This window comes from Azolla caroliniana, unplaced genomic scaffold, assembly GCF_043228905.1.
Source record: "Azolla caroliniana isolate FFs.n. ecotype wild unplaced genomic scaffold, voAzoCaro1.0.p SCAF_4, whole genome shotgun sequence".
Lineage (NCBI taxonomy): Eukaryota > Viridiplantae > Streptophyta > Polypodiopsida > Salviniales > Salviniaceae > Azolla > Azolla caroliniana.
In genome coordinates, this window is record NW_028230439.1 from 21,646,699 (window position 1) to 21,670,510 (window position 23,812).

A 23,812-nucleotide genomic window follows, 5' to 3' on the forward strand; every position below is an offset into this window, starting at 1 on the left:
CCATTGCCGGGGAGCCTGCTTCAGTCCGTAAAGGCTCTTCTTCAACCGGCATACCAGGTGCTCCTTCCCTTTCTTCTCGAATCCTTCCGGTTGCTGCATGTAGATCTCTTCATCGAGGTCACCGTGAAGGAATGCCGTCTTCACGTCCATCTGTTCTACCTCGAGGTCCATGCTTGCCGCTATGCTCAGCACCGTCCGGATGGAGGTCATCTTCACTACCGGGGCAAATATCTCGTCGAAGTCGACGCCCTTCTTCTGCTGAAACCCCTTCACCACGATCCTGGCTTTGTATCTCGGGGGGTTTCCGGCATCTCCCGGTTTCAGCTTGAACACCCACTTGTTTCGAAGTGCCCGCTTTCCTTTCGGCAACTCCACAAGTTCATATGTGTGGTTCTCATGCAGGGAATCCATCTCGTCCTGCATGGCACTCAACCACCTGCGGCTCTGGGTGTCGTGCTTTGCTTCTTCAAAGCTCTCCGGCTCCCCCTCGTCGGTTAGCAGCACGTGCTCTGGATCCGGAAATCTCCGGGGGGCCCTCCTCTCTCTTAGAGGATATCTCCGTTCGGGAGCTTCGGTAATCGGTTCTTCCGATTCTTCTTCTTCATCCGAATCCATTTCGGGATCGGGGCCGGTTCCGGTATCATTTTCATCTTCTTCGGCCGGTTCTGTTTCTTCACCGTCTTCGGCCGGATCCTCGAGTGCTAACCGGTCCCTTGCCGGTCGGGACTGCTCCTCGTAGAGTTGATCCTCACCGGTTGACTTGGAGCTCTTCATCTTCTTCTCCGACTCCCAGTCGGCGAGTGTCTTGTTCTCCATGAAGATGATATCACGACTCCAGAATATCTTCTTGTCGACCGGGTCCCATACTCGGTAGCCGAACTCGTCATCGCCGTAACCGAGGAATATGCATGGCCGGGTCTTTGGATCTAGCTTTCCTCTCCGGTCCTTTGCCACATGCACGTATGCGAGACACCCGAACACCTTCAGATGCCGGTAGGACACTTCCTTACCGGTCCACACTTTCTGCGGCGTGTCTCCGTCCAAAGGTGTTGAGGGTGATCTGTTTATCACGTATGTCGTCGTCGACATTGCCTCAGCCCAAAACCCCTTGGGTAATTTCGCATGTGCCAGCATACTCCGGACCCTCTCCATTATGGTCCGGTTCATCCTCTCGGCCAGCCCGTTTAGTTCCGGCGTCTTCGGCACAGTAAACTCGAGCCGGATTCCCTTCGAGCGACAGTACTCCTGGAACTGCCCCCGGTATTCCCCTCCGTTATCCGCTCGTATCGCTTTCAGCTTCTTGCCGGATTCCCTTTCCACTCTCGCGTGGAGTTCTCTGAAGACGCACAACACTTGGTCCTTTGTCTTCAACGGTGCCGTCCACAGCTTCCGACTGTAATCATCAATGAATGTTACGAAGTACTGGGCTCCGCCATGTGACTTCGTTTCTACCTGACACACATCAGTGTGCACCAACTCCAATGGTGCGCTACGTCTCGTCGGTGGCCTTGAGTGGAAGGAGGCTCAGTTCTGCTTACCGGCCAGGCAATCGGTGCACTTCTCCAAGTGCACATGCTTCACTGGAATGAGGTTGTCTTCTGCAAGCCTCTTCATCCCCTTCTCACTCATGTGGCACAGTCTCTTGTGCCACAGCTCACCGGCAGTGTCGGCTGCCACGTTCAGCTCTTCCGGACATAACCGGGCATTCATCAGGTACAGTGTGTTGACTTTCCGGGCCCGAGCCACTATCAGGCTCCCCTTGCTGAACTTCATTACGCCGTTCCGGATGCTACCTGTGTAGCCTTCATCGTCTAGCCTCCCGGCCGAAATCAGGTTCAATCGAACCTCCGGAACGTGTCGGACATCCTTCAGCAGCATTTTGCATCCGGTCGGGGTTGTCAACCACACGTCTCCGATGCCGGCAATCCGGCACGTACCTTCATTTCCCATCCGAACACAGCCATGCTCACCGGCTGTGTAGGATGAAAAGTATCTTCTTTCCGGGGTCAGGTGGAACGATGCTCCGGAATCGACCACCCAGGTCGTCTCATCGCCGGCAATGTTTAGTTCACCTTCTTCGGTGATGAGCATGATCTCCTCTTCACTTGCCGCGAGTGCCGTCGTTCCTTTCCGGTCCTGCCCTCTCCGATCCGGACCTCTCCGGTCCGTGGCTCCCCGGTATGCACCGTTTCTCTCCGGTGACTTCTTCGAATCGGTGTCGTCGGCTCCGTTGTCTTTTCAGTAGTGCCGACAGTTCTTTCGGAAGTGCCCCGGCTTCCCACAGTGGAAGCATGTGGGTCTTCCTCTTGACTGCGACCGGGTCCCCGACTTCTCCCGTCTTTGCGGACTCCGGTTCCATTGTCTTCCCCGATCCGATTCGGTAAGCAGCGCCTTCGAGTCGGAGGCCGGTTCTTTATCTCTCCGACGCGCTTCTTCGTTCAAAATACTTGTCTTTACCGTTTGTAAGGACAAGTTATCTTCGGTGCAGGAGGTGCTGAGAGTCACCACCAAGTTCTCCCAGCTTTCCGGCAATGTACACATCAGGATGATGGCTTGCATTGCATCCTCCAACGGGAACTTAATCGCCGCAAGCTGGTTCACGAATCCCATGAACGTGCTTACGTGTTCAACCATACTCTCGCCGTCCCGGTACTTGAGGTTCACTATCTTCCTCATCAGGGAGGTCCGGTTCAACGCATTCTTCCTCTCGTAGAGGCCCGACAGCTTCTTCCACATCTCATATGCGTTGGTGTCGTTCGCCACATGTTGTAGGACGCTTACATCGACATATTGTCGGATCGTCGCTACGGCTTTCCGGTTCAGGAGCTTCCACTCCGACTCAAGTACCCCTTTCGGTATTTCCGACCTGTCAATCGGTTCGTACAGGTCCCGAACAATCAGAAGATCCTCCATCTTGATCTTCCAGTCGGCGTAATTCTGCGCATTCAGCACCATCATCCCCGGCTGCCCGCTGCCGCCGCCTTCCATTTTCTGCAACAGCTCGCTCTGATACCAGATTGTTGGGAATCGACGCTTCGATTCACCTTCACCGCTCGGCCACAACCGAGTAATCGCGAATCAATGCAGCAGAAAATAGGAACCAAAGAGAGAAACACATGAATACACAGGGATTAACGTGGAAAACCCTAGATGGGAAAAACCACGGGAGTACAAGACTCCAAACCAACACTATACAAAGAGGAGAAGTATACAATGGCGAGCTGCAAGGCGACGACCTTGAGCTCGCTGTCCTCGCCACAGGCGGCGGAAATACACAGAGGCGTCGTCCTCTTCCTCTCTCGCGCTCTATCTCTCTCTCTCTCTCTCTCTCTCACGGTTGCTCCCTCTTCACTCCTCTTGAGTGGAAAAACAGAAAAATGATCAGCCACTAGAAAACTGTTTGCCCTAAGTCATATTTATACATATATGACTTTGGGGCTATTTACAACTATAGCCTCAGGGGCCCATAGCGAACATATTCACGGATATGTCCCTGCATCCGGATCGCTCTCCGGGTACATTCGTCATCCGGCACCGAAGCCGGGGTCTTCAACATCCGGATCCGAAACCGAAACCGGGCTCGTCGGCATTCATCTCCGACATCCGACCATCCCATCCGAAGGGATCGTAATCCCAACAGTGAACGGGTTTGTGGCAGACTGCGCTGCAGTGAAGAGAGCGTGCAACAAGACCGATAGGCGTCATCAATGGCTTGATGATATTGACTTGGTAAGGTCAAATGTAGAAAAAACAAGACCATCTAAAGAAGTCGAGCTGCCTAAACAAAGCAACCTACATGAAAAGAAGATTGATGATGACTCGAGGACGAAGAACTTAGGCCACTTCAAGGGAGGATGAATGTTTCGGAACACGCATCGTGTTCGAAACATCGGATGATGAAGGAGCAAGCCTAATCGAAGCTTGCATCAATGGAGATAAAGAGTGTGAGGCTAGCGTAATTGAGGATCTAGCTGCTAAAGACAACATCAAGGAGGTGACAATGAACAAGACAACAAGTGTCGACAACGACCATGGCCAAATTTTCTCCACACTTGTTCTAGAGACTTGGGCAGTTGCGTTCAAGAACCAATGTGAGAACCGAGAGATGGAAGGTGTCGGCGAGGAGCCGAAGGTCGAAACGAATACATGTGACGACGAGAGAAGCATAATCAAAGCTTGCTCGATCAAGAGGGTCAATGGGTACGAGGCCCATGAGATTGAAGAGATAGCCACGAAAAATGACATCGAGTCAGAGGTGCCTATGGAAGAATTAATGGTAGATGGCTGCATCGAGGATTCCTTCACACAAGTTCCGGAGACTTGGGCAGTTGTAGAGAGCCAATGTGAGACCCAAGAGATGGAAGGTGGTAGTAAGGGGAAGGACCAAGATTGTGTGCACAACATTGAGGCGAAGATAGATATGGACGAGTTGATGGTGAATGATGGTAGTGAGAAGACTTTCCCCACACTAGTTCCAGAGACTTGGGCAGTTGCGTCTAAGAACCAACATAAGACCCAAGAGACGGAAGGTGGCAACAAGGGGGAGTTCAAATCTGATGTGAAAGATGACATCAAGACAAAGGTATCAAAGGCAACTGACCAAAGACAAATGGATTCCTTCACACATGTTCTAGTGACTTGGGCAATTGTGGTTCAAAGCCAATGTGAGACCCAAGAGACAAAAGATGATGGCGGGGAAGCGAAGGTCCAAGATGTTGCAAATAACGATGTTGGGGAGTGGTCGACAAATACATATGGATCTCTACACACTCGTTCTAGAGACTTGGGCATTAACCGATCTAAGACCCAAGAGAAGGACAATGACAACAAAGAAGCAAGGGTTGAAGCTGATGTGTGGGAGGAAGAGGTCAAGCAAAGCATAGAGACAAAAGTTGATGCGTACAACAAAGAGTCTGAGCAAAGTATGACAAGGGATGACAATGGCCAAGCGAGCCATCAAGATCCGACGGATGTGATCAAAACATCTAGCAAAGACGCTAGTATGAAGATTGTCAACTCTAACATGAGATTGTATCATGAAACTGGACAAAGTGAGAAATATAGAGCATGGTCACGTAAGGATCTCAAAGTGGGCATGCACTTGAAGGTACTACATAGGGTAGTCAATGTCATTATTCAAATAAAGGCTTGGGGAGAAAGACACAAAACAAAAATGTGTGACGGGTCAAAATGCCTTGAGAAAAGAGATGATCGGGACAAAGGTGGAACATGCATAAAGCCTAAACAGTTATGTTCGGAAGGAGAACAAGGGGCCATGACAACTAGTCATGGTAAAACAAAGAATGAGCGAATGATATGGTGGATTGGGTGGCGACAATGGTTCGAGTGAAGGGAATGGACATGCTCAAAATGGAGAAATCGTACTAATCACCGTAGCCGAAATCTCACACTCTCTCTTCTTGGCATGTACTAGAGGACGTGCGGTTTGGTGGGGGTGGATGTCGTGAAGATTTTCGGCAACTGTGTGAAAATTGTGTGCAACGAACGAAATCGAGAAGGTGTAATGTGCACATGTGAAAGGGGTGAAGGCCACACGCATATCCTAGCATGTTGTAAATAGGATTGAAATGAGAATCGTAAAAGAAAAGTTAGATGTAAAGTTAAACATGTGCACCTGTGATGTGCGCTCAATTGTAAATATAAAAATAAGACTAAAGCTTAGTAACATTTAAGTGCATACATAGGGGTAAAAGCAAGGCTTGAACCTTGCACCTCCAAGAAAAAAGACAAATTAACTTACCACTAAAGCCACTACTAAGTGCTTTAGAATTTGTATATTTTCTTTTCATATTCAATATTTTGTAGGAAGCAAACATATAGAAACCGTGGGCACAAAACCATGGTTTTAGCCCATGGTTTCAGCCATGGTTTTAGCCCATGGTTTTTGCATGGAGAGACCTATAAAAGCCTATAGTTGGGTTTGTGCAAAGGGGCAAGTGATGGAAGTAAAAAAGAAACTTTTAATCAAAGATCTGAGTTATCTTAATGGTGATGTATCTTGTCTCGTAAAATTAAAGTCAAGGGTTCAATATCTATCTCAATCTTTTTCTCTCTTAATCCATCTATCTATCTTCAATACTTTCTCACTTATGTTACTAAAAACATCGAATCCTTCCGGTCCAGGACCCCGGTGGTCCCGCTTCATTTCGCGAACACACGAGGATTTCCTTGACATCTTACTTGGTGAACCCAACGTGAAGAGCGGTAGGGGAGGATGAAGATGGACGAGGAATATCTCATGGAAGCAATGTCAAAGATGATAATGGAATTTTCAAGAGAAGGGAAAAGACGAGATGCGGCCCACCAAGCCATCGAAAGCGTGGTCGAGCGAGTCGGCTATTTCGACGGGGGCAAAGTCTGAAATTTTCTAGAGGCCTACAATGCTGAAATGGATTCAAGAGGTGTGAACGAAGCAACAAGGCTGGAGTACTCTTGTCGAGTGGTGGCTAAACCAATCTACAAAGAGATGAAAGAGCTTCAAAAAGCTCACGATTCGTGGGTGTCCTTCGAAGAAGCTTTACGAGAGGCATATGGTGATGAAGATCCGAAGGGACGAGGTCTATACGAGTTTGTCCAATGGGTGTCATCGAGGAAGACCCACTAGAGTGTTATGCATGCATTCGTTGAGTTTGAGTGTCGGTTCGCTCAACTCTCAGAGCGGGATCAAGGATTGGTGGGGCCAAATAAAGTCTTAATGTTCGTAAAGTCAATTGATCGGAAAGAAAGGACGTCCATTGGAGTCCATCTCGAGGATGACGATGGTGCGAATGACCTCACTGAAAATTGGGCCGAAGTGAAAAGGGTATGCCAACGACATGACAAGAGGAGGATAGGAATCTTGTCGACAATGTCACGGCCAATGAGGGACGATCGAAGGAGGAGAAGATGCAACAACATGCCACCACCGAAGGAAGAAAGCTCGAAGAGGGAAGGTTCGATGACACTCGACATAGAAGTCTTTATGAGAGAGGCATTTGAGAGTTTAAGGCGCAAGTTGAGGCTGAAGAGAATCTTATAATGGAGCCAAAGTTGATTCAAATGGTGATCAAGGAAGAAGAGACCTCCCAACAAAGGTGGAGTAATGATACGGCCAATACAAATGCCCAAGTTCGGTACGACAATACCACGGGAGAAGGTGTGGAACAAGCCACCTTCTTGACTTATGGAAGAATGATGGTCAAGAGAAAAGCCGAAGATTCGAGAGCGGGAAATGTTGCTTTAAGAGTGGACAAGAATTTCGGAACACATGTTGTGTCCGAAATATCAAGTGATGAAGGTGCAAGCATGAGTAAAGCTTGCGTGATCAAGGGAGATAAAGAGTGCAAGGCCGATGTGATTGAGGAGGTAGCCATGAGAAAGGACATCGAGTCGGAGATGGCTATGGACAAGTCGATGGTGGATGGCCAGGTGGAGACTTTCCTAACACTTCATCGAGAGACTTGGGCAGTTGCCTCTAGAAACCAACGTGAGACCCAAGAGACAGATGGTGGCGAAGAGAAAGAGAAGGAACAAGACAACATAGAGAATGACATTGGCCCGAAGATGGCAAGAGTGAGCAAGGGCCATGGAGAGGATTCCTCCACACTTGTTCCAGAGACTTCGGCAGTTGTGTCCGAGAGCCAATGTGAGACCGAAGAGTCGGAAGGTGGCTGCGAGGAAGCGAAGGATGAAGCCGGTGTGTACAATGGAGAGACGAAACAAAGCACAACAACAAATGCAGATGTGTGTGACAAAGAGTGCAAGCAAAGCACAATGACGAAAGCTGATGTGTGCAACAAAGAGCTGAAGCGAAGCACAACAAGGGAAGACGAGGGCCAAGTGGGCCAATTGGATCCGAAAGATGTCATCACAAAATCTAACAAGGATGACACTAGCGTGGAAGTCATGGTCAACTCCAACACGAGAGTATACCACGAAGTGGAAAAAGTGGGAAGCATGAAATGTGGTCACTTAAGGACCTAGAGGTGAGCATGCAGTTGAAGGATGGACCATTAAAAGTACTCAACAACAATATTCCGATAAGGCCTTCGAAAGGTAGGCATGGAACAAGAAAAGATGATAAAAGAAAGTTAGATGACCAAGGAGATTACCAAGATGAAGGTGGCACATGCACGAGGCACGAAGCATTATGCTTTGGAAGAGCAAATGGAGCCATGACAACCGGTCATGGAAATGCAAAGCGTGAGCGAAGAATATGGTGGATCAGATGGCAACAACGGTTCGCGTAGAAACAAGACACAAAGTCAGTGCGGGTGAGGCGCAAGGAGCAAGCCAAAGGTTCAACCTTTGGCCCCACCACATCACTCTTTCCCTTCTTGGCACATGCCGAAGGATGTGCGGTTTGGTGGGGGTGGATGTCGTGATGTGGCATGTCCACTGAGTGAAAAAGTGTGGTTCCACACACATTTGTAAATATGAAAATAAATAAATATGGCTAAGTGCATACAAAGAGGTGCAAGCAAGATTTGAACCTTGCACCTCCAAGATAGGAAACAATTAGCTTACTAGTAAAGCTACTACTAAGTGCTTTAGATTTTTATATTTCCTTTTCATATTCAGTATTCGATAGGAAACAAATGTACAAAACCATGTGCACGAAACGGCATGGTTTTAAGCCCATGGTTTTGTGCATGTCACAAGCATGGAGAGACCTATAAAAGCGTCTACTTGGGCTTGTGTAAGGAGGGGCTTAAGAGGTGATATCACCATCATCATCATCATCATCAATAATAATATAATGCTCTTCTTATTATTATTCTTCTCATCTATCTCCTTCTCAAGTATAAAAAATCTTCGATCTTCTCAAGTGTGACATTAGTTTCCTCGACTCCTACATACACATCGTCATCTTTTTGACAATTTCATGAACGTCCTCCCCGGTCCGAGACCCCGGTGTTCCTGCTCAAGTGAAGAATGCATGCACGCGCATCTTCGTGACACCCTATGGGCTACTTAAGGAAGGGTGACGATTCAAATGGGTAGATGAGCACACAGTGGTGATGAAGAGATTGAAGGGTATGTTGGGCATGACACCACAATTGAGAAAAGTCATGTACAACTAAGGGGATGCCCATCTACATGACTATAGACATGAGTCTAATTGGGATTAGATGGGTCATCAATCAAGGGGGGGAGGATGGTAACCAACACACTATCAAATTTGAGCCAAAGGTGCTTAGCAAGCGAAAAAGGGATACATAAAAGTAAAGAGAGAGCTATGGGGCATATTGGTTGTGTTGTAAAGAAAATCAAAGATTACCAAATGGACATGTAGTTAGTGATTGAAATGAACTCTCTTCCAATCCTAGGGATGACATTGGGTTGCACAAAGCCGAACTTAACCATACTAAGGTAGATTGCATACATCAAGTCAAGGAATTCAGAGGTCTGTCACATTTCGAGCAAGAACAATGCAATGATAGATATGTTATCGAGGCAAAGGTATGAAGGCAAAAGGGACATAATGTCAAAAGCATAGTACGTAAAATTCGCGTTCGTTTAGCATAACATTTGTTTTCCTACATTGGAAAATGAATGCGAATGTTATTCAAACATTCTTGAGTTTTTTTCCATTTTTAGGTTTATTTACCTCATAATAAATAGTTAATCAAATGGTATGGTATTTACCATTCTTTGAGGGTGTTTACCATACTTGAATGATTAAAATATTTGCGAATGTGAATGCACGTATGGTTCATACTATGGTCGGAAGATGAAGGTGTTGCTCTCAATTTATTTAAGATGCCCTGAGCAACTACTAAAGAACAGAATGTGCAAGTGCTCAACCCCTCAAATGAATGAGAATATGGAGGGGAGTGATTGCATATAGGCAGATTCTTGAGTTCAGTGGTGGTGAACACTTCATGGTCTAAGAAGGAAACATATACAATCCAAAAGAAGATGTACAAGTACTTCTTGAAAGGAAGGTATCTCTAGAAGCACCCAAAGAAGAGAACATGAATGCCACTAAGGGTGGTTAGCAAGGAGGAACCAACAACTCCGGTGTATAAGTTCCATGAAAGTCCTTGGGCAGCCCACAAGGGTACTTTGGCAACTTCCACGAAGTTGAATGAGAACTATTGGTGGCTAGGAATATACAAGGATCTCGCCCATTTCGTGGGGACATGACAAAACTGCCAATTGCACTTGAATGTGTAGCAGAGATATGAGTTGCACCAAACCAACCTGCTAACCATACAATTTAAATAGATGGTGAGCCTTGTATCTATGTTGATGGAGGAATGTGTAGCAGAGATATGAGTTGCACCAAACCAACCTGCTAACCATACAATTTAAATAGATGGTGGGCCTTGTATCTATGTTGATGGAGGTAGACCAAATGAAGCACCTAGTTCTCATGAGAGAGAAACTTACAAAGAAGGTAGAAGGAAGGGCCCTAAGGAATGTCTGGTTTCTATGTGCACGACACTGGAACACTTCTATGAATGGATGGAGTCCTACCTCCACATCAATATCATTAAGCCGAAGGATTCAGGTTAGCATTTACCCTATTAGTGGAGAACCATATGAGATTGGTTGTTAATCACCCTTGAGCCTCTAGCTTTGCAACCCTAGTCTAACTAGCACTCACACTCACTCACTCTCGTGTTAACTTCTCTTAATAGAGGATTAGCACTTAGACACAAATACATATATAAAGATCTCAAAATAATATAAACAAAAATTCTATTATGAAGACGTATATGACGCACATACAAGAGGTAAAATGATTAGAGTTTCGCTAATTAGCCTTAACCTTAATCATTCTTTGGCTCAAGTGTAAGATAGAGAGGAAAGGGTCTAGAGCTCTGGTACAAACTATGTGGTAGGAGTAACCCAAGGACGAAGAAGAAACTATGGAAGTCACCTAATGGTGACTTTGATAGGTTTTTACAATGAAGTTCAGCTCCTTTCACATTAGGGTTGTCATTTGGCAACAAGGTTTTTAGTGAGATTTACGCTATGCCCTTTTTTTCTAGTGTACTTTTGAGCTTTATGTACATTCTTGATGCCAATTTCTCCATGGTTCTTGTCCCAGATGTAGATCCTTAACATTCCTCCCAACCTAAGTAGGGCACACTCCTAGGTGCATGACACTAGGAGTGAAGCATGGTGGGATGAGGTGGTTGTTGTGAAAGGAGGGAGAGGTTGGCTAGCCTCTTGGGTTGGATGGAGTTGGGGGCCGGTTCGTGATGTGCAACAACAATGCATTGGTGACTATGAGTAAACGATGCAACAACATACAACGTGCAAGTGGGGCAAGCAAGAAACAGGAAGGAATGGTGAATGGGGAGCACAGTGGTGATCAAGAGGTGCAATAGAGGACAACGATGGAGCAAGGAAGTGTTTATGTGAACATGGAGCGACAAATATAACAATAACATTGCTCCCTCTTTGTCATTTTTTTCTTTTATACTTATTTTTGGGTCTGGAGTTGTGAAGGGGTGAATACATGAGGAGGGGGTTGGGTGGGGTTTGTATGTTCAAGTGTGTTCATAGGCCCATCGTCTTGTCCCATTTACGTTTATGTACTTGAGATAGATGCATGGTCTTTCATGTTATTTTTGTGATCGCATGCCTGGTGATGGTACCAAGAGGTTTGTTTTATATAAGTTGTGATAATCCACCATTTTCTGGCCTTCAGGTTGGGAATAATCTTGCTCTTGGGACCAAGGTTCATTTTTGGGTGGGTCACACTCTTCACCGTCTTCCTATGTTCAGTCTTATCAATGAGGTGAATTTTTCTCTTTTCGACCCGTCTTTTTGTAGTTTAACTTTTCCTTGCCTTTGTTACCAAATGTCAGAAAGAGAGCAACTTTACCTTTTGGCTAGTCATTTTAGGTTTTTGTTCAAGGGAGGGATGTTTTTAGAGAGTCTATTGTCACACTTGGCTTCATGTGAGCAACCAAGACTGTGTGGCTCCTTTGTGTCAACCTTCAACTTTCATTAACATTTTACAGATGCGTCACAAGGTTGCTTGATCTTTATTTATCCCTTTTGTAGATATTCTATGGATATGAACCCTCTTTTGTGGTTTGTTGATCTTTGTGTGTTCTCATGAGGGGGGTGATATATCTTTTATTTGTGCTTAAAGTACCCACCATTGTATACTTTTTTTATGTGGTTATGACCTTGGCTGCTCAGGTGAAGTCTTAATACACACCATGTCGTCGTGGCTCCAAGGAGGTCAGGGATTGCTTTAATGGAAATGTCTACGGCTACTCTAGGGCCCTTGATGTGTCCATTAGGTGCAATGCTCGATCTTTCTTCTTTCAAGCTATTTTTTAGTTGGGAAGTACATTGACTTTTGCTAGCTGCAAGCATATGTTGGTTGGCATGACATCAATCTTGTCCTAATAGGTAGGTTATGTATAAGGCCTTTAGATGTAAGATGTGAACATTGATTGATATCATACTTGAGGTTAGGTTTCCAAGTTTGGAACATTATGATGCCTATCAAAATATGGTTCGCCTCTTTTTTTTTCTAGGGGTAGTGAATTTGTGGTACATATGCTAAAGTTAAACTCTAGATAAGAAATTGTCCACCTCAAACTTGTAGAACCAATGAATGTACACCATGTAGGCTAATGATAACTTAAAATTGCGAGAGCTTTCATTTTATTATCGAGCCAATCAATATGTATGACATATGCAAAGACAATGTAACTTTGGATTTTTTTTTCCCGAGCGTCACTAAAAAATCTACCACTCACTAAAACAGAACTACATGCCCTATGTTTATTCTCGTTCCAAGTATCATGTGCCACCACTGTCCCTACAAAACATGTTCGGGCATTTCTTTCTTTTTCCTAGCGTCACTGAAGATCTAGCACTCATCCAAACAGAAGAACATGCACTACATTTATTCTCGATCCAATTACTACGTGCCACCCACTACCCATATTTGCCTCATGCTTCGTGGGAGCCAACGATGAGGAATCGGCACCGGCTTGGCTCAAGCCTAAAACCGAACTGTTAAATCGTTTTTAAACGGTTTGGACGTTCAGTTCGGTTGAGACTTGAGCCTCCTTAACCTGTTTGAGCTCGGTTTGGGATGGCTCAAGCCGAACTGAACCATTTTGAGCTAAGCCGTTTTGTGCTATCATTATTATTATTGGGACTCGCATAGAATGAACCATACGTAACATACGTGCATTCGCATTCGAGAATGATTCAATCAAACGTGTATGGTAAATCATCTCAAAGTTGGATTGGATTGACTATGGTCTATATTATATATTGATTCACTCTCAATCCCAATAAGTGGACTCTAATCCATTGTGAACCACCAACATAAGTATGGTTGCAATATTTGCATTGTATCACATGCATGCCTTTGGGATGCTTCTTAAGAATCAAGACATCTCTATCCTCCTCACTTTAGAACTTTACAAAAAAATGAGTATTAACTATAGAGATTGAATCAAAATATGTCATTATAAATTATAATCAAACGTTCAAAAACTCATAAAATGTATATTCGAGAATATGAAGAAAACATGACATAGGTAGTAGTAGCATAACAACTTACCACTAGGGTGAGCTAATTTCTAATAACAAAGAAAGAAAAAAAGAAAGGAACATGACACTAACATAAAATTTTGGCCATGACATGAAAAGAGAGGATATGAGAAAATATGGGAATTGAACCCACGACATAGGCAATTGTAGCGTGCCAATTGACCATTATAGAAGACGAAGAAGAAGAAGTAATATGACACTTAAACATAAAATTTTGCTATGACATAACACTAGAGAAAGAGAGAGATGAGAAAATTGGGAATCGAACCCAAGACATAAACAATAGTAGCATGACAACATACGAGTAGGGTGAGTCAATTTGTAATAACAATACATAAATGAAATTTATAAATAAAAAAAGGAGCACGCATTTTTTTTCCTTTTCAAACGTTTGAATGCTTGCACGAACACGTTATATGTATGTATGTATTACGTTCTATGATTGGGAGCCGAACAAATCGTGGCCGGCCGGATAAATCTTTATTTGTCCGGCGAAGATTTGTCCGGCGGAGTCCGCCCACGGGGTGTTGCAAGAACCAATGGGAGTGCGCCACGTGGGTTCGGGAAAAAATTGTGTGCAGTTTTTTTTCTTTTCTTTTCATGAGGCTTGTGATTGATCTGTTGTTCTGTTACAGGGCCGAGTTTTTCTTCTCCAGTGAAGAAAGGGAAGAATGAGGAGATTCTGTGGCCTGCTGAAGCAGAGCTCCGCCATCGCTGCTGGAAGGTATCAGTGCGCTTCCCTTCTTCTTCATCGCTTTCCAACCTTCTTGGATTTCCTCACTCTCTTTCTCCCCCTTCCTTTTTCATTGCAGAAGAAGAGCTTTCAGTATCTATGATCAGATCAACCTCCTAGATAAAGCTGCTGAAGACACTGGACGGATTCGTTTCACAGGGTTAGTATGTGGATATCTCATTTTGATCGATCTCCTTTCCCCCCTCTTTATAGTTGCTATCTCGTGTCTTCTTTCTCAGATATGGCTCTGTTATACCATGTCTTCTAGAAAATGAAGAAGAAACAAAATTGCAATATTTATAAACTCACAATGTCTTGTCTTGTCTCAGGTATGAGGACAATGGCTTTGGCGTGAATGGAGTGTTTCATGAAGGATCAGTTATATGCCTCAGCAGCTTGCTTCTCAATTGGACTCCCATGAGTTTTAAGGAGATCACTCCAGATAGGTATGCTAGAAACAATATCACGTGCTCCTTCCCTGTAAAATGGAATGCTATATAAGTTAGGTGCATAGAAATCTAGAGGAAACTGATGAAAAGAAAAACTTGCTTTCGAGGCTGAGCTCTAGGAATTTTGTTCTTTTACTAATTGGCAGGTTTCCTTATCATGCATGGAAGAACATGCAATTCTGAGGAAATACCACAGATTTATATGGAGTTTAGTAGTATATATTTATTTTTTTTAACTGGCAAGTTAAAAAATTCAATCAACATTTTAGTAAACATGGACTTATTCTACTTTGAATACCCGAATTCCAACAGAACCATTGACTTGGAGTGAATTTACACCTATTATTAATATCAGTGATTCTGAAACTAGGGTAATGTGTATTTCAGTTCAAGACTTTTAACATACCTGAAACATATTTACATATGGAACTCAGGCATGAAACTTGATTTTTTTGTTACTCATGGCTGTATTTCAATTCATTTGGCTTTAGGAAGCTAGAATAAAAAGACACATTTCTTTGATACCTGCGTTAAAGAGTTGACATAAACGATTGTAATCTTTATTAGGTTTCTCGGGCAATTATGATCTTGTAGAGATGCCGATATATTTTCTTTCTTTCTCACAAACAATTTGTGCATTCTTTTATTACGGTATAATACCATACTTTTTACTAACAAAAAGAGTTGAAGAGCTTCCTCTATGTTGTATATAGGCAGCTCTACCTTAGTCTCTACAGTGGATGAGGATGTGTGAGAATGGTCATACTATTAATTTGAGAATAGATGGATAGATATTTTTAGCGTCCATAGAGAGGCCAATAATGACCCATAGAACCTAAATACAAAAGTTATCTTGATGTGTGTCTCCTTCCTAAGAAGGGTATTCATACTTTGAAGCACCAAGTCTCGATGCGTGAATAAGCTCAACCTTCTAGGTGTTCTCTTTAGTGTGACACTCAAGTCATCACCCCCTCTTAATATATCATCATAGCTTTCACGAATTGCACTATATGTAGAGCATGTAAAAATCAAGTGATACTCATCCTCTACTAGCCCTTACTTGCATACCTTACATGCCATTATATTTGGCTGATTTTGATTCCGTAATATGACTTCAATACCTAGGTTGTGTGATCGAGTGTGAAGGAGTGTTAGGGCTCTACGAGAGTTAATACTCATGTTAGTAATGAGGTAAGGTTGAATACGATCAATAGGCCTTATTGCCATATATAGAACCCAACATTCAGGATTAATGGTTGCAATGCAATATTCTAATTTTGTCCGTTTAGCATCTTTCCACTTCTTCATTAGTGGGTCCATTAATTTTTCCTCAATAACTACATATTTCATCGCATCACTTGAAAGCTCTAGGAGATTTTCCACATCCCATCTTTTGAACCATTTTTTGATCTCAACTACCCAATCGGATGAGAAAATTTTGTTCTTGCAATTCTTTTGTAGTTTACATCCAACATTCCAAGCAAGATGTGGTAATCTATGATTTGGCATATTCTTGACTTCTATAACGTATCCATCAATTGACATATTCGCATTCGTGGGGTTTCCCATTCGAATGCAAACGAATACGAATACAAATGCATGGTCAAGTATTCGTTTAACAGAAAAAAAAAGAGTACATGAACTCCCTCCTTTTTAGTTTTCTAGGATATAAAGAAAGGGACTTGACAATAAAAAGGGAACAATAAAAGAGGGACTTCACACTAATAAATTTTTATAGTAAATGTAAAAGTATTCGTTTTATTTTTAATAAATAAATAAAATAAAATAAAGGTTCATTAATTCCTCAATTTTTCTTCTCCCAAAATTTATGGATATTTTTATCTGACATTAAAAATGGGACTTCACACTAATCATATTTCTATAATAAATATAAAAAGATTCGTTTTTTTAAAATTAATTAATTAATTAAAATAAAGTTCATAAACTCTCCCCTTTTTTATTTGACACTAGTGATAAAGGAGAGTTAATGCTAATTATATTTTTATAATCTATTAATGAATGATTGTTCTTTTTTTAGTGAATTAAATTTATTTATTTTTAAAATAATTAATTAATTAATTTTTTGTATATTTATTTTGCAAAACGAATGGTTTTATAATATTCTTAGGGCCATTTCATATTCTCGAATATTGGGAATATCGTGCATGGAGAATATCACGCATGTGTCAATCTATGAATGTATCTATATACTCTCTGTAGTGCCACTATATCTATAGGTCGAACACCTGTTTCCAAGAGCATAACTCGATAGGAGGTGGTGGATTTAACTCCCAATTGTCTCCTTAAAAACATCTTTTGAATCTTCTCAATCTCATTTCATGCATTAAGAGAGATAGTGTCTCCACACACCTCTACTCCATAAAGCAAAACTTGTGTTACCATGGCATTAAATAACATTAGTTTCACTTCCCATCAGGCTGCATTTATTTTCCATTATATGATAACTTTTCCAACCCACTTGAAGTCTAAACTCAAAGCATACACTCCATTTATTTGTGACAGCTACATTGATACCAAGATACTTCAAGCTTTGTACAAATTGTACATGTTCTCCCTTTTATGTAAGCATAGGGTATTGGTGAGGTTGAATGGTTCGCACTACCATCATTTTTGTTTTGTCCACACTTGCAGTTAGTCCACTACTTCGGCAAAATGCTTTGAATGCTTCAAGTAAATGTTGCATACCATCAACATTATATGAAAAGATAACCACTTCATCCACATATAAAAGCAATAAGATAACTTGTTTCATAAGTTTTGGGGCATCTAATCCTTCTTCTCTTGCAACGCCACCCCAGGGAGCGGATCCACAAAACAATTCACAAGACCAATATAAGAAGGATAAAATATGTGAATGGGACTAAACGGTTTAAAAGTTTCAGGATGGAGAACCCAGAACTACAGGGCATATGCAGTGTGAGATTTCATGGCATCTTGCAGTGCAAAAGATAAAATCTCAAAAACTCTGCCCAAATACCACATTCTGGAAGGTGATGACAATGGTGCAAAATCTCAATGCCTTTGGGAGAAAAAAATGATCCATGGAGAAAACATCCATTAAATAAAAATGAGAAAGTCATGAGTTGATCAATACCATGGGCCCCCTCCACTGATGAACCTATAGTTCTTTTTATATCTATGAATAAACTTGCTGTCTGCACGTGACCAACCCTTTGAGTGACCTGTGTAGCCGAGGACAGGAGTCTCCTGTTAGCATGTGGTTAATGCAGCTAGCACGCAGTTCTGATGTTTGTTTAAGTGTTTGTTTGTGTGTGTAATCATAAAGTTGCACCTTATAAACTCACATTTGATTAGCCCTACATGAACTCACATAAAAGATAAGAGTAAATAAATAACGCGTTGAGATATTTTTTTGAGGAGGTCATGCTTGGTAGCATCAGCAAGAGTTTCTTTATTCAAATGAACCTTCTTTTGATGCAGAACTTGGAAGTCAACTTTGGAGACAATGGAGACATTTTACAGTGCCAAAAGCTTTAAGTCTCCAAGCTGATTTAATCTCTTTTCTATTTATGCTCAATGGAGAGTGCCTTGGAAGCTCTACTTGCAGATTTTTAGTTGCTGAAATAGGTTTAAACTGCTGAAATGGGTGTCCTTATTTAGGGTTAGCAGGGTGTCAATATCCTTGTTCATGAGCAAAAATTTCTCTTGCTTCCTAGGGGAGTATGTCTTTGGGGCTAGCAGGGTGTCAATCTCCTAGTGCAGGAGCAATCTAGCTTCCTAGGTATGTAATAAAGAAATACAGAAAGGGGTGTCAGCCTTTGGAGCTAACAGGTTGTCAATCTCCTTGTTCAGGAGAAATCTAACAATCTAAAGATGTTTTTCTTAGTTTATATAAGATTTCCCTGACTATGAAATATTAGCTACATTGGTGTTTCGATTAATTTTTATCACCCTCTGGACATATCACAATGTTGAACCTACTCTCTCAGGGCCCATGAATCTTGGAATGCCGCAAGTCACAACCCAAAAGTTCTAGTTGCTAATAATTAGAATTGTTTATCTAAAGCCAGATCTAATTGGAATGATGCCCCAACACTTTCTCCATGATATGAGCAGGAATGCTTATAGCATATGCCCTCCAGACGTGAACATTCCCTATAGCTCAGCACAAATATTTGATGAGTCTCTGATGCTTTGAAGTTGGTCCAGTATTGTATTGCAGTAATAGGGTGTCGGCAGATTCATCCTCTTCGGTGGAGTTAAAGTGTTTCTAGACGATGGAGAGGATGATGCCTGCTCTGGCAAGAGAACTTGATTTCCATGTAATTTTCAGCATTGAGCAGGCTACTGGATCAGCATATTATTACACTTTGGAGGTATGTTAGTATCACTCGCGTGTCAAACGATTGTAGCTTAGTGACATGCCCTTTAAATTTTACATAAGAAAAGCTTTTCCTTGGGGACATCAGCTGTGACTGCCTCTCTGACTCCATGACTTTGCTAAAAGGTACATATTAATATGTTCCATTCCATTAACTCTTCTCCAAACAATTGTTTCACAGCACTAGTAGTGCTAAGCATCACAATCATGGTGTTGTCAATGTTGATCATCTTTTGGAGGAGTTAAGGACATGCAGAAATCATTGACATCTCACCTTATGAGTCTCAGAGTACACAGATAGATATCTTGGTAATCTCACAATTGCATTTGTTCCAGGAATTAGCTGGGAAGCAGAGTGTTTGAATCACCAGCCAGCCATCAAAGTCGCTTATTCGTGGGCTCATCAATGATAACACCAGTGATCACATGCTTTTTTAGAATATGATATGGTAACGGTGGGAAACTACTATTTGAGGTGAAAAGTCACAAATTATTTGCATCAACTTGACCAGTAGGCTACTATATCTGTCTTGAGCTAGAAATATCCACAGAAGAGAGCATATATATGCTCTTTTGAGCATTTCTTTGCATGTACCTGCAGTGGCATTCAAGTACTGCCCATTGATTTCGCCTGTTTCAGCCGGAGACTTGAATATAGCTTCTGCTAGGAATAGGAAACGGTCTCTCCAACGCATGAATGCTGGAATCGACCTCATAGGCTGAGGAACAAAAGGGAGGGATCTGCCCGAGGGGCTCACGTCTGATTAGCTAGTTGGTGAGGTAGCCGCTTACCAAGGCGATGATCAGTAGCTGGTTTGAGAGGATGGTCAGCCACACTGAGACTGAGACACGACCCACATTGTCTCGTTATATACACAACAAATATGTATGTGTATCAATCGAAGGACCTTAATAACTATTAATGGCTTCATGGGTAGATCCTGTTCTCTTCTCTGCTTGGAGGGCCAAAGGACCTTAATAGCTATTAATGGTTTGATGGGTAGATCCCGTTCCCTTCCTCACTTGGAGGGCCAAGTGAGTAGCCAAGTGGATCAACGTGTTCTGCTAGGATCTTTGGTTCCCTGTACGGTCAAATAACATTATTTAGGGTTATTGGAAGTTTTTGATCCCCAATACCTAGCATAGTATATACATCACGTTTCAACTGATCAATCTTTAGATTATGCTCTTCTATCAATAAATTAATATATCTATATACATATATATATATATATTATATATATGCACATCTATATCTTTTATGACATAGCAAGAATTTGAACTTTGCATGAGTGAACACGTAAAAGTTTGATATGTGCCGGTGATGGGTTGACCATAATCTAGATGGATGTGAGACATCCTAATTGTCCACAAGGCCAATATCTTAGTTATATGAAGGAAATGGGCAATGGCTGAAGAGCTGAGGTATGCATCCAAATAGCCGACAAAACCTCCCTTATTAGAGGGAAACCACAATAAAAGATAATGAGTGAGATGTTATAACAAAGTGATTGCTTGTTGAGAAGTCCGGAGGTAGATGAAGCATCATTTCATTGTGATGTCCAGTGTTCACATCTTCAGGCAGCAAGGCAATGTGATGAGATTGTAGCAACAATCCCTCAAAGTAGAACCTCTAGAGGAATACTCAATTTGTTCATAACCTTTGTTTCCATGTCAATTCTCTAGAAAAGCTGCTTCTAGTAAAGATTGCACAGGAACATAAGTGTTGAAGAGCTCTGGGATTGGCTTACCATATTGGTCTATGATGCATATTCAATCCCTGCCTTATTTTCGTTTCCAGGCATATTAAAATATTTCCTTAAACTGACTAGTAAATATTCGTTTTTGTTATAGGTGGGCATCGTCTTGTGGCACATGACTCACCTATCGTTACATATCAAGAGAATCCCTCCTTATCTTAATCCCCATAGATCCATTCTTGCAAGCACATGCATGTTACTCATGTTGTCATCCCTCAAGTCCAAGAGTTACAGCAGTCTTGGCTCTCAAGTGTGTCACTAGCTGACAGCTATGTCACATAATACATAACATGATTTATGCAGGAATTGCAAATGTCATGAAATAGTCTAGCTGAACTTATGTATCTTAATGGTTGTTCTTTATATAAATTGATGCTTTTTTTGTCGAAAAACATTTCTGTACAGGTTTTTTAGTCATTTCTGGTTTGGTTAATAAATTGTCCTTAATATTAGTTGTTGAAAAGGTGTGGCAAGAGACTATTCTGATGTGAAATAAGAGAGGTAGTGTGTATGACATTGAAACACATTAAGATACAAGTTTACCTTTCATCTTGCAACACATTTCTTTTTTATAGTTGACAAATCACTATATCTAAATTATTCTGATTAGATTTAATGCATATAATATTTCAAATCCTAAAATCTGCACACATTTTTATTGGCAGCCTTTCAATATTCAAGCTACTCCATCCTACTCCAGGTACACAATTATAATTTTTTCTCTAGATTTAAATCAATAAGTCTTTTGGTTTTCTACTTGCCTTAATACAAGTTATTGAAGCGTAGTTTTCTGGTTCTTGTATGGCCTACACCTAGTTTTGGGTATTGATGAGGTAGTGGGGTTGTTTCTTGTTATATATTTGTTTTTTACAAAAAAACATAAATTCCTTTGCATTACTGTGCATAATCTCTTATTTCATGGATCTTAAATTTAAACTGATTTGCACTCTGGCAAAGGTAGAAAACTTATGATTTGAAGGTGAGGCAAAAAAAGGAAAAAAATAATGTCCCAAACATTCTGTCAATGACCACCGCCTGTATGGACTAGGCTATTCACAGAAAGATCATAGCAATCTGAGTTGTCCCTATGGACAAACATCGTGAACCCTTGACACGTATGAAGGCCCTAATTCCTAGCACGAAGATCTATCAGAATCGCAAGTGTAAATGAGGGTGGGAAGAAATAGCTTATTTATACAAGTTGTACATGCAAAGAATTCACTTGAATGAATGGCCACAAGGTCAATGACTTTCTTGAAAGATAAAGATGCTTTGTCACAACCGTCATTCTCCAAAGAGAATGGGCCTTCATTTCAAGGAAAGGCTCGCAATGACACTCATTATCTCCTTGAGGTCATCTCCTTGGATTTGAGTGTTCATGGGACATAAATTTCCACCTGCTTGAACTCTAGATGTTACTTACACATAATGATGGGTTGCACCCACAACCTATACATTATGTTTGATTTCGAAACCTATCTTTACTTTTCTTTGTAGTTCCATTTATTTCATTTGTAATTTCGAATTTGTTGGGTCTGCCCCAAGGACAGTGCTGTAGGTGTAATTATTTATATATGAGGATCTATTCAGAAACAATTAGAGATGGAGACAGGCATATATGCACACAAATTTATTGAGAAATGAATCTGCCAATTGTACCATCCAGATGTGGACTCAGAGAAATACTTTGTTTGCTATTTTATTTTTTTATGAAATATAGGGGAGATAACATTGCCTCTACAAACAAGGCATTGGTCCACTCATGCAAGTGGAATACGAAAAGCAAATGATGCTTGGGACTATTTTTGCTAGATCAAAGATACTTTTCTTGCTTCAGAAACGCTTTCATCTTGGATCAGGAAATGTTGGAGAAATCCTTTGAAGGGAGAAGGTAGACCATAGTTTTAGATGTAATCTCTCGTTTGGTCATAGAGGACATTTTGTACCCTTAAGAGATGCTATAAGTTTTTGTTTCTTCTCTCTTATGGATCCTTTGGGCAAGCATGGAATGTTTATTTCACCTTCGTTTTATTCTACGTATATTTTATTTGGATGAGTGACATGGGTCTGTGTGAATGTTTGTTCATCAGATATACTATTGATTGGATGTGGAAGAAGGATGCAACGTGTTGGTGATGAAGTGAGAGGTTTTCTCCGATCAAGTGGAATCAAACTAGAGACAGTTGATTCAGTATGTTTGCTTTACTTTTTTTTACCCTCTCAAGATTAATAAAGCGTGGCCTCCCTTTGACTGCAGCTTCACAGAAAAAAACTTTGAAAATAAACTGTTGATGTGTTTTGCAGCGTAATGCAGTTTCAACATTCAACTTTCTCAATGAAGAAGGAAGATTAGTTGCAGCTGCTTTGTTGCCATATGGTGTCGAGCAGTAAATAAAATTCAATAAACACTTCGAATGTTTTTCATATGATTACAATTTTTGAATTGCCAAAGCAAACTGTTGTAGAAGGGGATAAAAGTTCTGCGAGTATTCTTGAGGTAATGTGGAAATAATGTCTAAACAGATTGGTTGCCATAATTTCAGAGTTTTGTCGTGCTAGTTGAAGTAGCCATGCCATGTATTCTACTACCATGAGAAAAAGGTTAACGATATGTTGCGTTTAGCCCTAGCAAGAAAATCACAACTTTTCACTTTTGTATAATAATCTACAAGATAATTGATTGTTGCCAGATGTTTTTATAGATAAACAAGAATCTAGCGGATTTGTCGTATGTGAGAGTATTGCAATTTAACTGGCTGAATGGTGTGTTTTGGTTGCTTATGAATTAAAGTCGTAATTAAAGCATTGATACTTTTGGGATTAAATCAGAATAATTCAATCCACAAGTAATCGGATAGACACATTGGAGTAGATCTTTTCAAAAAGGGATAACTTAAAAACAGATTTGAAATTGAGGTCATACACATTTAATAAGAAATATGGAAAACAAGTGGAAATATGTTAT

General features: G+C 41.6%; 1 protein-coding gene and 1 long non-coding RNA gene across 2 annotated transcripts; both read left to right on the forward strand.

Moving 5' to 3' along the window:
- The first annotated feature begins 14,175 nt into the window (after positions 1-14,175).
- On the forward strand, positions 14,176-23,469 carry LOC147865405 (uncharacterized). The gene is made up of 6 exons (XM_087318204.1): positions 14,176-14,266; positions 14,355-14,435; positions 14,605-14,721; positions 21,513-21,547; positions 22,938-23,038; positions 23,152-23,469. The coding sequence occupies exons 1-6, from the start codon at positions 14,214-14,216 to the stop codon at positions 23,236-23,238; spliced, it is 474 nt and encodes a 157-aa protein (XP_087174330.1). The 5' UTR covers positions 14,176-14,213; the 3' UTR covers positions 23,239-23,469.
- LOC147865406 (uncharacterized) lies at positions 18,256-21,506 on the forward strand. The gene is made up of 2 exons (XR_015529652.1): positions 18,256-19,082; positions 20,942-21,506. It is a non-coding gene; the product is annotated as an uncharacterized LOC147865406 (long non-coding RNA).
- Positions 23,470-23,812: the final 343 nt, after the last annotated feature.